This window comes from Musa acuminata, chromosome BXJ2-5, assembly GCF_036884655.1.
Source record: "Musa acuminata AAA Group cultivar baxijiao chromosome BXJ2-5, Cavendish_Baxijiao_AAA, whole genome shotgun sequence".
NCBI classification, from domain to species: domain Eukaryota; kingdom Viridiplantae; phylum Streptophyta; class Magnoliopsida; order Zingiberales; family Musaceae; genus Musa; species Musa acuminata.
The window spans coordinates 38119090-38132443 of NC_088342.1; the positions used below are offsets into that span (position 1 = coordinate 38119090).

The following is a 13354-nucleotide window of genomic DNA, read 5'->3' on the forward strand; positions in this document are numbered from 1 at the left end:
TCTTTTTGGGTTGTCAAATTATCCTTTGGTAAATTTTCTAGCACTAACTCTAACAAACTAGTATCAAAGTCTGATTTCGGGATCTTTTGGTAACAATGACAATAACAAAGATCGTTGTCGAGAAATTCGACAGAAATATCAACTTCGGCATGTGGCAACTCAAGATGAAGGTCATTTTAGTTGAAGACGGAGTTGATTTGGCACTACAAGGAGTTGAGAATATTCCAGATGGTACGTCAAAGGAAGATCTTATGGGTATGGATAAGAAGGTCCGATCAAGCATTATTCTAAATCTCTCTGACGAGGTTTTACGGGAGGTAGCTACGGAGACTACGGCTAAAAGCATGTGGGACAAACTTAAAGCCTTGTATATGAAGAGGACAGTGGAGAATCGATTCTACTTGAAGCAGAGTTTGTATATGCTTCGGATAATTGAAGGTACATATATGCTCTCACATCTTGATAAATTTGATTCCTTAGTTATGAATTTGGAGAATATAGATACGAAAATTGATAACAAGGATAAGACCTTGTTACTTTTGTGTTCTTTTCTCCGATCCTTTAAGTATTTCTGTAATACTATGATTTATGGAAAAGAAACAATTTCATATCAGAAAATTAAATCTGTACTAAAATCTAAGGAGCAGATAGACAGGGATATCACTGAGGAAAGTAAAGGGAATCAGGCTAAGGGTCTGGTTGTCAAGGGGAGAACAGATCAAAGGGAATTTGACAGTAGTAAATCTAAATCTAGATCTAAATCCAGACATAGAAATTTGGAGTGCAGATATTATCATAAAATGAGGCACATTAAGGCTGATTGCTTTAAATTGAAAATTAAATTAAAGCAAAAGGAAAAAATTATTGAGAAAACTACTGAGTCCACTGAAGCTAGTGTAGCAGCTGATGAGAATGTTGGAAATATTTTCTTTGCTATTGATGATAGGACGAGGTCTAAAAATGAATGGATTTTAGATTCGAGTTGTTCTTATCACATGTGTCCTAATAGAGATTTGTTTTCCACATATAAATCTTGTAATGGTAGAATTGTTTTGATGGACGATAATGCCGCGTGTGATGTTGTTGGTAGAGGTACAATCCGAATTAAAATGCATGATGGTATTGTGAGGATGCTCACTAATGTTAGACATGTTCCTGATTAAAAAAAAAAATTTATTTCTTTAGGCACCCTAGAGGCTCTTGGGTGTAAATACGCTGCTGAAGGTGGAGTTATGAAAGTTTCTAGAAGTGCTCTTGTTATTATGAAAGCTTGTAGGTCTGGTAGCTTGTATATTTTGTAGGGAACTACTGTCACAGGCTTAATTGCAGTCTAGTCATCATCATTGTCTGATTCTGACATCACCAAATTATGGTATATGCGTTTGGGTCATATGAGTGAAAAAGGTTTGAGCATATTGAATAAAAGGGGTATTCTTTGCGGACAGAGTACTGGGCCACTTGATTTTTATGAATACTACATTTTTTAAAAGTAGAAAAGAGTCAGCTTCAATTCTTCGGCAGTTCACAAAACAAAAGTTACTCTTGACTATATTCATTCAGACCTTTGGGGTCCAGCTCATGTTCAGTCTAAGGGTGGTGTCAAGTATATGTTGACTTTCATTAACGATTATTCCAAGAAAGTTTGAGTTTATTTTCTAAAGCATAAAAATGATGTTTTACGAGAGGTAGCTACGGAGACTACGGCTAAAAGCATGTGGGACAAACTTAAAGCCTTGTATATGAAGAGGACAGTGGAGAATCAATTCTACTTGAAGCAGAGTTTGTATATGCTTTGGATAACTGAAGGTACATATATGCTCTCACATCTTGATAAATTTGATTCCTTAGTTATGGATTTGGAGAATATAGATACGAAAATTGATGACAAGGATAAGATCCTGTTACTTTTGTGTTCTTTTCTCCAATCCTTTATGATTTATGGAAAAGAAACAATTTCATATCAGAAAATTAAATCTGCACTAAAATCTAAGGAGCAGATAGATAGGGATATCACTGAGGAAAGTAAAGGGAATCAAGCTGAGGGTCTAGTTGTCAAGGGGAGAACAGATAAAAGGGAATTTGACAGTAGTAAATCTAAATCTAGATCTAAATCCAGACATAGAAATTTGGAGTACAGATATTATCATAAAATGAGGCACATTAAGGCTGATTGCTTTAAATTGAAAAATAAATTAAAGCAAAAAGAAAAAATTATTGAGAAAACTACTGAGTCCGCTGAAGCTAGTGTAGCAGTTGATGAGAATATTGGAAATATTTTCTTTGCTATTGATGACAGGACGAGGTCTAAAAATGAATGAATTTTAGATTCGAGTTGTTCTTATCACATGTGTCCTAATAGAGATTTGTTTTCCACATATGAATCTTGTAATAGTGGAATTATTTTGATGGGCCATAATGCCGCGTGTAATGTTGTTGGTAGAGGCACAATCCGAATTAAAATGCATGATGATATTGTGAGGACGCTCACTAATGTTAGACATGTTCCTGATTAAAAAAAATTTTTCATTTCTTTAGGCACCCTAGAGGCTCTTGGGTAATACGCTACTGAAGGTGGAGTTATGAAAGTTTCTAGAAGTGCTCTTGTTGTTATGAAAGCTTGTAGGTCTGGTAGTTTGTATATTTTGTAGGGAACTACTATCACAGGCTCAATTGTAGTCTAGTCATCATCATTGTCTAATTCTGACATCATCAAATTATGGTATATGCGTTTGGGTCATATGAGTGAAAAATGTTTGAGCATATTGAACAAAAGGGGTCTTTTTGCGGACAGAGTACTAGGCCACTGGATTTTTATGAACATTGTATTTTTTAAAAGCAAAAAAGAGTCAGCTTCAATTCTTCGACAGTTCACAAAACAAAAGGTACTCTTGACTATATTCATTAAGACCTTTGGGGTCTAGCTCATATTTAGTCTAAGGGTGGTGTCAAGTATATGTTGACTTTCATTAACGATTATTCCAAGAAAGTTTGAGTTTATTTTCTGAAGCATAAAAATGATGTTTTTCTAATATTTAAATAATGAAAGGCTTTGATTGAGAAGCAAACAGGTAAATAGATTAAGCGGCTTCGAACAAATAACGACATGAAATTTTGTGAATGTGACTTTGATGAATTATGCAAAAATGAAGGAATTGTTCGGCATCGCATTGTTAGGATAATGTCTCAGCAAAATGATGTGGCCGAATGTATGAACAGAATACTCTTAGAGAGAGCAAGGTGTATGATCTCAAATGCAGGGTTGACAAAGGGCTTTTGGACAGAGGCGATTAATATGGTCTGTTACATTGTCAACCGCACTCCTTCTGCAGCACTTAACTTTAAAACTCCAGAGGAAGTTTAGTCATATACTCCTACTGATTACTCTGATTTAAAAATTTTTAGGTGTCCAGCATATATGCATGTAAATGAAGAAAAATTAGAGCCTCGAGCGAAAAAGTGCATTTTCCTTAGGTATGCTTCTGGGGTGAAAGGATACAAATTATGGTGTTCTGATCCCAAATCCCCAAAATTTATAATCAGTAAAGATGTTACTTTTGATGAATTGTCTATGTTATCTTCTAAAGAGGAATCTACTAGTTGTACAAATGATAGTGCGCAGAAGCAGGTGGAGCTTGAGATTGGTAGTTCAGATTATTTTAAGTCGAACTCTTTTACTCAAAGAATGCCAGTAGATGATCCCGAGTCTACTGACGAAAATGATCTAGAGGAAGAGCAATATTTCATAGCCAAGGATAGACCACGGAGAGATATTCGACCACCACAAAGATATGCAAATTTGGTTACATATGCTTTGTCTATTGCAGACGAAACAAGTAAAGTTGGTGAGCCTACTACCTACTCAGATGTAGTTTCTTATGATAATTTCGCTAAGTGGTTGATTGCGATGACCGAAGAAATTGAATCTCTCCATCGGAATAGAACTTGGGATCTTGTAAAGCCACCTTCGGGTAAGAAAATTATTGGATACAAATGAGTCTTCAAAAGGAATAAAGGTATTCCAGGAGTTGAAGATGCAAGGTACAAAGCACGATTGGTTGCAAAGGGCTATAGTCAAATACATGGTGTTGATTTTAATAACGTATTTTCACCTATTGTTAAACATAGTTCTATTTGTGTTTTTTTGCTTTAGTTGCCATGTATGATTTAGAATTGGAGCAACTTGATATCAAGATAGCTTTCTTACATGGTGAACTTGAAGAACAAATTTACATGGAGCAACCTCATGGATTTGAAGTTGACGATAAGGAAGATCATGTTTGTTTGTTAAAGAAATCCTTGTAGTGATTGAAACAGTCTCCAAGACAGTGGTATAAGAGATTTGATTCTTTTATGTTAGGTCATGGTTACACGAGGAGCATGTATGATAGTTGTGTCTACTTCCGGAAGTTAACTGATGACTCTTTTATATATTTATTGCTTTATGTTGATGACATGCTTATTGTAGCTAAGAATTTATCAGAAATTCATACTTTGAAAATGCAACTGAGTAGTGAATTTGAAATGAAAGATTTAGGAGCAGCTAAGAAAATTCTTAGCATGGAGATCAGAAGAGAACGAGGAGTTGGAAAATTATTTCTGACCTAGAAAAATTACCTCAAGAAAGTCTTGGAGAGGTTTGGCATAAAAAATGCTAAGCCAGTAAATACTCCTCTTGCTAGCCATTTTCAGCTATCTACTGCTCAGTCACCACAGTCAGTTGAAGAGGAAGAATATATGGTATAAGTTCCATATTCCAATGCCCTCAGCAGTATTATGTATGCAATGGCTTGTACTTATCCAGATATTTCACAAGTAGTTAGTGTGGTTAGCAGATATATGTCTCGCTCGAGTAAAATACATTGACAGGCTGTGAAGTGGATTCTCAGATACTTGCAAGGGACTTCAGATGCTTGTTTGGAGTTTAGGAAAAATCATGACACTTTGGTTGGTTTCGTCGACTCTGATTATGCTGCGGATCTTGATAAATGAAGATCTTTGACAGGCTATGTTTTTTGTGTTAGCAGTTATGTAGTTAGTTGGAAAGCTTCCTTACAACCTGTCGTGGCTTTATCTACTACAGAGGCAGAATATATGGCAGCGACAGAGGTGATCAAAGAAGTCTTATGGTTAAGAGGTTTGTTCGGCGAATTATGTCTATATCAAGGTGTTACTACAATTTATTGTGATAGTCAAAATGCTATTCATTTGACTAAAGATAAGATGTATCATGAAAGGATGAAACACATCGATGTGAAGTTTTATTTTATTCGGGATACCAGGGAAAAGTCCTTATTCAGAAAATTCATACGAAGGACAATCTAACTGATATGGTTATGAAGCCTCTTCCGGTTTACAAGTTCAAGCAGTGCTTGGACTTGGTTGGTGTTCATTGTTAGTGATTGCCCGTTGGGGCTTTTGTGAAGAAGGTGGAGCAAGTTTTGTTAATTGTTAATATTGAGACGTGCCAATGTGGAGATTTGTTAGTTTGACAAGTCCCACATAGTCCCATATCAGGAAAATCAAGCTTGGTATCTCCTGTTTAAACTACAAATAAGGGTATGAGCTTTGAAGTCAGATGCACTACAAGAAAACCTAATTATTTGTTTTAGACTTTTATTGTTTAGTAGTTTCGTGTTTTATGACCTAGGAACATCTTCCTAAAGCATTTATAATAGTCCCTCTTTTATAATAGTGATTTGCTTCTCCTTGGAAGTACATAAATTTTGTATTTTTATCACTTTTATTATTTCTATTTTATTATTATTATTTTATTATCAAATTATCCTTTGATAAATTTTCTGATGCTAGCTCTGAGATATATCTTATGTTCATCGCTGCAGCATCGTAGACATCGGATGATCAAGCAAGTTCTTATGAGTGTGTGCGTGAGTACATGAAGGAACTTCCTGATTGGTCTTGAGAGTGCCAAGTCGTCGTAGACGTCGCATTGTCATTTCAGATGCAGATGAGGATGGACTGACTTCCACGTTTTCCCCAAACGTCCTGAATACAACAAGCATATGGCTTCATCCGATGGATGAAACTCGATAATATTTTCGGACACTTCCTTCTTTGTTTGCTAAGGTATGAGAGGTAAGTAAGGAGATTGATTTGATGTGATGAGACACTTTTTTTTTTTTTATGGTCCTCAAATTCCTACTCCTCCATCCGGCGGTCACTTTTTTGAGGACCAGTTTGATTGCTTGCTGGAGTGGCACTCACATGACATCTTAAAATTGTTCACTAGATTTCTTTAGACAAAAAAAAAACAAGTCATAGATCGATGGAGAATATTATAACGGTGGCGATATGTGCAAGTAATGTCTTAAGACATTAAGATTACCGATATGTGCAATTAATAATCTTAATTAAAATTTAATTAATTTTTAATATATCTTATCCAATCATATAATTTAATAATTAATATATATATTTATTAAATTCTTATAAGTCAATCTTAATCTTATCTACCGTCGATACGAAATTAATCGTAATTGAATTGTAATAAATAGATTTTTTTTTCCTTTGGGTGGTTGCAATATCATTAACATAGTAAAGCAGTACAAGAAAATAAAGTTTTTTTCCTCTTTCTATTTTTCATAAAATTATTATAATAATAATGATATTTAAGATGGACGATTAGAATTCAAGAAGGTTCTCTCATTATTATATAGGTAAGAATAAAAAATTTAGAAATAATTTCTTAATAGAATCTCAAAATAATATATCAAGATTACGACTCTCTTTTTATTGGTTAATAATCTTAATTAGAATTCAACTAAGTATTAATACGTCTTATCGAAAGACAGAGAAGAAGAAAGTGTTTAAGATGCAGCGGCTCTGCCTTTTCCTTCTCCTTCACACTAGATTTTGCAGCTAAGGAAAGAATGGGGTAACACCTAAAGCTGGCAAAGCACGTTGGATTAATGTTCCCATCAGCTGACATATGGGAAAGACGAGAGCGCTATATGCACTTGTCTCCATGTGGCAGATGCAGTGATCAATCATTCCAGTATGTGAAGTCATGCTCTGTCCAAGTTGTCCGGCTGATTAAGGGACACTCCAAACGCAGACTTGGACAAGCATAATAGATGGACATGGTGTGGCTTGCAGGCAACTCCATTGTCTGGCAAACTCTTGAATGGTTTTTACCCTTGTTGATGTTGCAGATGGAGCGAGGAAAATACCAGTCCTACATGCCCAAACCGTGACACCTCTCTTTGGTTAAATCATGCTTTATATCTAATGACGTAGTGGATGATATATAGATTAAGATGATTGCTCGGAGAGTAGGAGGTGTAAACCTGCGGAAGATGGCCACAAGAAGTGAGATGAGATCGGAAGGTACTGCAACTATTGGGTGGAGTTGAGAAAGTCAGCAGTGTTCTTATCCATGTACCATTTTACCAGGTTCATTACTTCGGAAGAACAAGTTCCTCCAAGGTTGGTGCCAAAGGCCACCAAACTTCACTTGCCTCCGAGATATATGTGTAACCTGGTCTTCAGAATCCGTCCGTCTTTTTTGATATTAAGCCTTTGCCTCAATCGCATGAGTACCGGTAAGAATCACTAGCACAGATAGTATCTGATCTCACAGATTGAAACAAAAAGGAAGGAAATTGCCTGTTGCAGTTTGTAGAAGAAAGGAGCAAGTGCAGTCATACAGCAGCGACAACAACACTCGTAGTGATGTTCGAAGAAGAAAGGGTGTGCATTAATCACTCAACAAAATGCTGTCAAGATCAGGTGTTATCGAGATGATTAGTTAGCAGGAATAAACGCTATCATACAGCATGTACGGAGAACTTCGTCGGACAAATAGCTATCGAATGGTTGAACCATCACCTCTTCTTTTATTGCTTGATGCAACCTAAACCTACTCTCTCATCGGTTTTCTTGCTTACGTGCACTCCCCTGAAACCCAGCCCCGAGGCCAAGGCTGCCTTCTGCCACAAGGGACCGGGATCTGATGCATCATCCTCTCTCTCTCTCTCGTTCTCTCTCTCTCTCTCTCTCTATCTCTTGTCCTAACCAAATTGGTATCATGCAGATGTAGAATATGCACACCCTCGAAAACTTTCCTGGGAGCTGGGAGTCTCCCTACATTTAGAAAGAAGAAATATAGAACACTGCTGGGAGATAAAACCATGTCCGCTTGCGTTGACCGAGTGGTCGGGTAGTCAGACTACGTCCCCTATAAGAGCAGCACATCACTTACCAGAACCTTACCATCTCTCTTGCTCAGGTTTGTCTTCCATCTTCTCGGTCCCTTGATTGGGTCTTGCAGGGGAGACATGGGGAGGCCGCCTTGCTGCGATGAGATGGTCGTGAAGAAGGGGCCGTGGACGCCGGAGGAGGACAAGAAGCTGGTGGAGTACATCCAGCGGCATGGCCATGGGAGCTGGCGAAACTTGCCGAAGAATGCCGGGCTGAACCGGTGCGGCAAAAGCTGCCGACTCCGCTGGACCAACTACCTCCGTCCTGACGTCAAGAGGGGGAAGTTCTCCGAGGACGAGGAGCAGATCATCATTCACCTCCACTCCATCCTCGGAAACAAGTACGTGTTGATCAGCTTTCCTCGTCAACACCAGTTGAGCTATCAACTTGTTTGTATCTGTTTTTATAGCAATGTATTCATGCAGGTGGTCTACCATTTCCAGGCGTCTACCAGGAAGGACAGACAATGAGATCAAGAACTACTGGAACACCCATCTCAAGAAGAAGCTCCTCCTTATGGGCGTCGACCCAGTCACCCATGCGCCCAGAACTGATCTCGACCTGCTCGCCCTCCTCCCTGTTCTTCTTGCTGCCGCCACCGGCCTTGGAAACTTGGGCAGCTCTTCGAGCGATGCTCCTGGGCTTCAAGCAGATCCTGTGCACTTGGTCAGGCTCCGAGTGCTCCAGACGCTGATCCAAGCCACGACTGCTGGTCCCAGTATCGATGTCATGAATCCCTTGGGCGCAGCCTCCCTCGGCTGCGCCCAACCGAACCAGCAGCTTGTGGGACTTGCTCCTGACCTCTCGGCCGTGGCCAATCCCGGTGGTTCATCCTTCCAAACCGGGCCGAAGACTGAGAGTTGCAGTGGAATAGCCGTACCAGTAGTGTTCAGCTCCTGTGCCGTTCCCACAGCTCGTTCCGTCCACCCACCAATTTCGATTCCCCAAGAATCGGCACCGATGGACTCGCCTGCTTCGATCCCGTTCGAGGATTGGCATGGACTCAATCCAGGTGAATCTAACGCTGACGACATGATCTGCTGGAAAGATATTATAGAGTAAGCAATTTACTTCCCATTTTACTCGATTTCGAAGAACACTCAGCCAATGAACGCCACTGAAAAATCTGCTTCTTTATGAACTTTGCGATGCAGCCAAATATGTTGGACAGGACAATCATAGATCAAGAGTGACGATCACAGGCGTCAATTTTCTGCGCTGCGCTTCAGTCATCTGTCGATTTGCTGACTGTTCTTTACGAATAGAATCTATCTATTTCGACGCACAACAACACACACACACACACACAATGTACGAGAGGTTGGTCACACATTGTTCTCACTGTCTGTAGCATATGATTTGTGTCATAAATCTTCTAGTTTTCTTGGAATTAAAGAGTTGTGCATTCATCTTTCCTGGAGTGTCTATGTGCCTGTTAGAATTCTTCTGGAGCCATGCATCCGAATGCAAACCATGGACTCTGTACAGTTTGATGATTAGTTTAGTTGGAGTAGGAAGCAGCTAGCTACTGAGAAGGACAGTGTTGATTTAGATTTTATGCGTCAAGTCATGAAAGTATTAATTGCTGCATGATATAATATTATATATATATATATATATATATATATATATATATATATATATATATATATATATCAGGCATATAAAGAAACAAAAAGGTCCATTATTAGTTATCAATTAGGTAAGATGGATTTCTTTAGCAGTAAGCCATCCACCGGTGTAGAAGCCTAACAGATCATGATTCATCATCGCTTTCTCCGATCTAATGCACTGTTGTATTGCTTGCAATCAAATGTTACCACAGACTTTTCTTCTTGAAGCATCATTATGTATGAACTGTTGACTTTGTGAGATGTTATAATAAGGGGTCTTACCAAAGACTTACCCTAAGAGTTGATCATGTTGCTGATCGATAAGGAGTCTGACACAAAGCCAAAGACTTATCATAAGATGGATTGTTACTAAGTAGAATATCATCGAGCACCACAATATCATAGGCTTTATGTAGTCGACATGAAAGTCTTATCAGCTTGATACATTGATCAAATGGTCTGCTAGCTTCGCGACCGTAACATTTCGATGATCTCATACAATTACTATATAAAATATATTAGATATTTATTTTTTTTACTGACTTTTAATGGTCTGCTTGACGTCGAGGTTCCGTGCTTTGCTCAGAGAGTTAGAGAGTTCCAAAAGCGTACGTAATGGATTAGGTAGATGGTTTACTAGGGAAGATTGGTTTCACCGGAGCAGCCGTGAGCAAATCTGCTTTTGCTTGTGACCTGCTATCGGCTCACGCGGCATTTCTAGAATCAAGATGACACGAGGCTCGGGAAGTCTTCAACTACTTTAGCTGCTGAGCTGAAGGCAACACCTGATTCATTCACCTTTCCTCTTCGAGGATAGAGGAGTCAATGCAGATGGTTTCGGTTAAGCGTTTGAACTCCTTTAAGGATTGTTTGGTTCTTCTTTATTGACCCGAAAACAGGCATTTGTTGTGTGAAGTGTAAAGTAATATTTTTGAAGAGACTTTAGATGTTTTTATGTTGTTTGATGATAAAGTGGATGTCGATGATAATGAAACAACAAGTTTGACTTGGTCAAAAGAGAGGCAAAAACAATTGTTCAGTAGCTAAGGGGTGTTTGTTTGAGTGGGAGTGGTCCCTCTAATGCTCTACATAATACCTCGATTATTATGGTTTGATGAATTTTTTATAATGATGTTCTATTCCACTGGTATTTTATATTAGGCCGATGCCCACATGACACGATTATTGATTTTTCTTCATTGTACGTACTATCGCGTATCAAGTCATGATTGCGATAATTAAGTTTAAATAGATAAATGAGGTAGTAGAGACCACTAAATAAATATAAACATGATAAGATAATGTAGTCCTAATTCAACATGTTGCATGAAGCCCACAAACAAAATATACTGCCATTGGGCTGTGGGCCTGAGGATTGTTGGGCTATCAGCCAATCCTTAATGCTTCTCTAACCTAAACAAGCATTTTCTTGGAAATTTGTTTGCTTCCATAACGCAACATTATTTATTGTTTTTGTTGGTGAAACATCTCTTGCTTCCTCCCCACTGCTGAATTCACTTAATAAAGCAAGAGACAAAGATAGGTTTGGCCTCATCTTTGGAGAAATGTGTGACATCTCTCACCACATATCATTGGATGGATTTAATTCATGCACTATTTGCTCGCTTGGCGAGGGTGAGGAAAATAAAAAATATCTATGAATTAATAATAAAAATATATTAAAAATCGATACAAGCTTAACCCTATCTATATCATCCACAATATATATATATATATATATAATGTGAGATCAATTATAAGACCTTAAATTATCTTCGCTCAAGTATAATTTTCTTATATTTTCTTTCGTATAGGTCTCAAAAAATTTGCAACTCAGAAAGCATCCTCTATGGATACCTTAGAAGAAACCTAAGAACACCTAAAATATTTTTTAGGTCCCATCGTCCCCCACCAAAATCTAAAGATACGTTAAATATTTATAGATGAATCGATTTTTTTCTTTGATGAGAACTACATATCGTACTAGTGTTTATTATTTTCATAGGATATTGACTTAAAATATTTTAAAATACTTATCAATCCCAACACGTATTAGTATTCCTTATCTTGATAGGAGATTGATTTAAAATATTTTAAAATACTTATCAGTCCCAACACTAATAATAAGATAGAAGGGAGCAATTTGGATCGGTGAGAAGAGTGAAGAGTTGTTTGCTAATTGCAAATGAACTTTGCAACCACTGCATGCGTCCTACCTTTCCTCCTTCCGTCACCCAAATAATGCAGCACTTGGATCGATCAGTCTTCTTCATTTAGAATCGACATCAAAATCCCAATCCTCAGCTTAAACTAACGAAAACAAGTATTCAAAGAATTTTGCATTGAGTTTCCAACACCAGAAAACTTGCATGTCTGTCTTTGCATGACAAGTGATCTTAAGAACTCTTTGCATGGGATCAAAATGAAAGATTAATCGTATAAGAAGGGGCAACCAAACAGCTTAGAATCGTAACTCCGACATGTTTCAAGAACGTTTCCAACCTTCCAAACATTGCAACCTTCATCATCCATCATCTGTTGTTCTGTAACACGTTGCCGAGCTAACAGTCACATGATATGACCTCTTTGTCTACCCCACAAAAAAAGAAGATTATAACTTTCAGCTTTAGTCCATGTCCATCATGTCCCCCCCCCCCCCCCCCCCCCCAATCATGGTTTCTTTCGTTTTCCAATGGTGGCGGTAGCAATGAGCTTAATAATATATATGTATAAGCAAGCATATACGTCCAGCCTTGATTAGCTTGGTTTATTAGGCTCAATTACCTGTTGGGCATCTGATTAGCTGTTCATGTATGATTTTGAAGGCATATATTTGTCAACAGATCCTCCAAGCTCGTCAGCAAATTCTCCCAAAACTACACTGGTGATGGAATGGAAAGGACAAGAGATACGCATTGGGAAACCATGTTCTTACAAAGATGAAGCATTAATCGCAGCACATGCCATGTTGACATCAACCACTTTATCTCTGGAGACTTTTCACCACCTTGTGGTTTTGTAATCACGTCAACCCAAGTTTAGGAGGCTATGGCTATGGCTATATGAGAGAGAGAGAGAGAGAGAGAGTGAGTGAGTGTCTGTGTGTGTGAGATTCTATCCGAATAATGCAACACAGAGGGGGTCCGCTTCCGTCTGTCCTCCTTTGGGCGAGTTTTATGGGGTTCTCCAAGGACCTCGAGTTACTAGTCTTTTGTGCAGGGTAAGTCCTGCGGCAGCCTAGAACAGTAACGTTTCAGGAAAAGTAGGCACAGTACTGCCCTACCTGTTCGTCTCTCCAAGGCATACAGTAGGAAGATTCCTGGGGTTTGCAAGTACCAACATATGCTTTGGACAACGCCACGCCAAAGAATGCATGCATGCAGTGCCGGAAAGAAAAAGCAGTTTGCATGATTGAGTAAAGATGTCAGAACGCCTCACATGATGGAAAAAGCTAAAGTAATTGGACATCTCACATGAATTCACAGCGAAAGAGAGTCTCAAAGGAAAGCGAGCGTTTGATCCCC

The 13354-nt window shown here is 38.4% G+C and overlaps 1 protein-coding gene across 1 annotated transcript; it reads left to right on the forward strand.

Annotated features, from left to right (window-relative positions):
* The first annotated feature begins 7923 nt into the window (after positions 1 to 7923).
* On the forward strand, positions 7924 to 9640 carry LOC103985315 (transcription factor MYB93). The gene is made up of 4 exons (XM_018826150.2): positions 7924 to 8176; positions 8246 to 8557; positions 8643 to 9275; positions 9372 to 9640. The coding sequence occupies exons 1-4, from the start codon at positions 8148 to 8150 to the stop codon at positions 9397 to 9399; spliced, it is 1002 nt and encodes a 333-aa protein (XP_018681695.2). The 5' UTR covers positions 7924 to 8147; the 3' UTR covers positions 9400 to 9640.
* Positions 9641 to 13354: the final 3714 nt, after the last annotated feature.

Coding starts and splice junctions, on each gene's coding strand:
- LOC103985315 (XM_018826150.2), top strand. CDS start 8,148: ATGTCCGCTTGCGTTGACCGAGTGGTCGG. Junction 8,177..8,245: donor TGCGTTGACCGAGTGGTCGG/GTAGTCAGACTA, acceptor TCTCTTGCTCAG/GTTTGTCTTCCATCTTCTCG. Junction 9,276..9,371: donor TGCTGGAAAGATATTATAGA/GTAAGCAATTTA, acceptor TTTGCGATGCAG/CCAAATATGTTGGACAGGAC.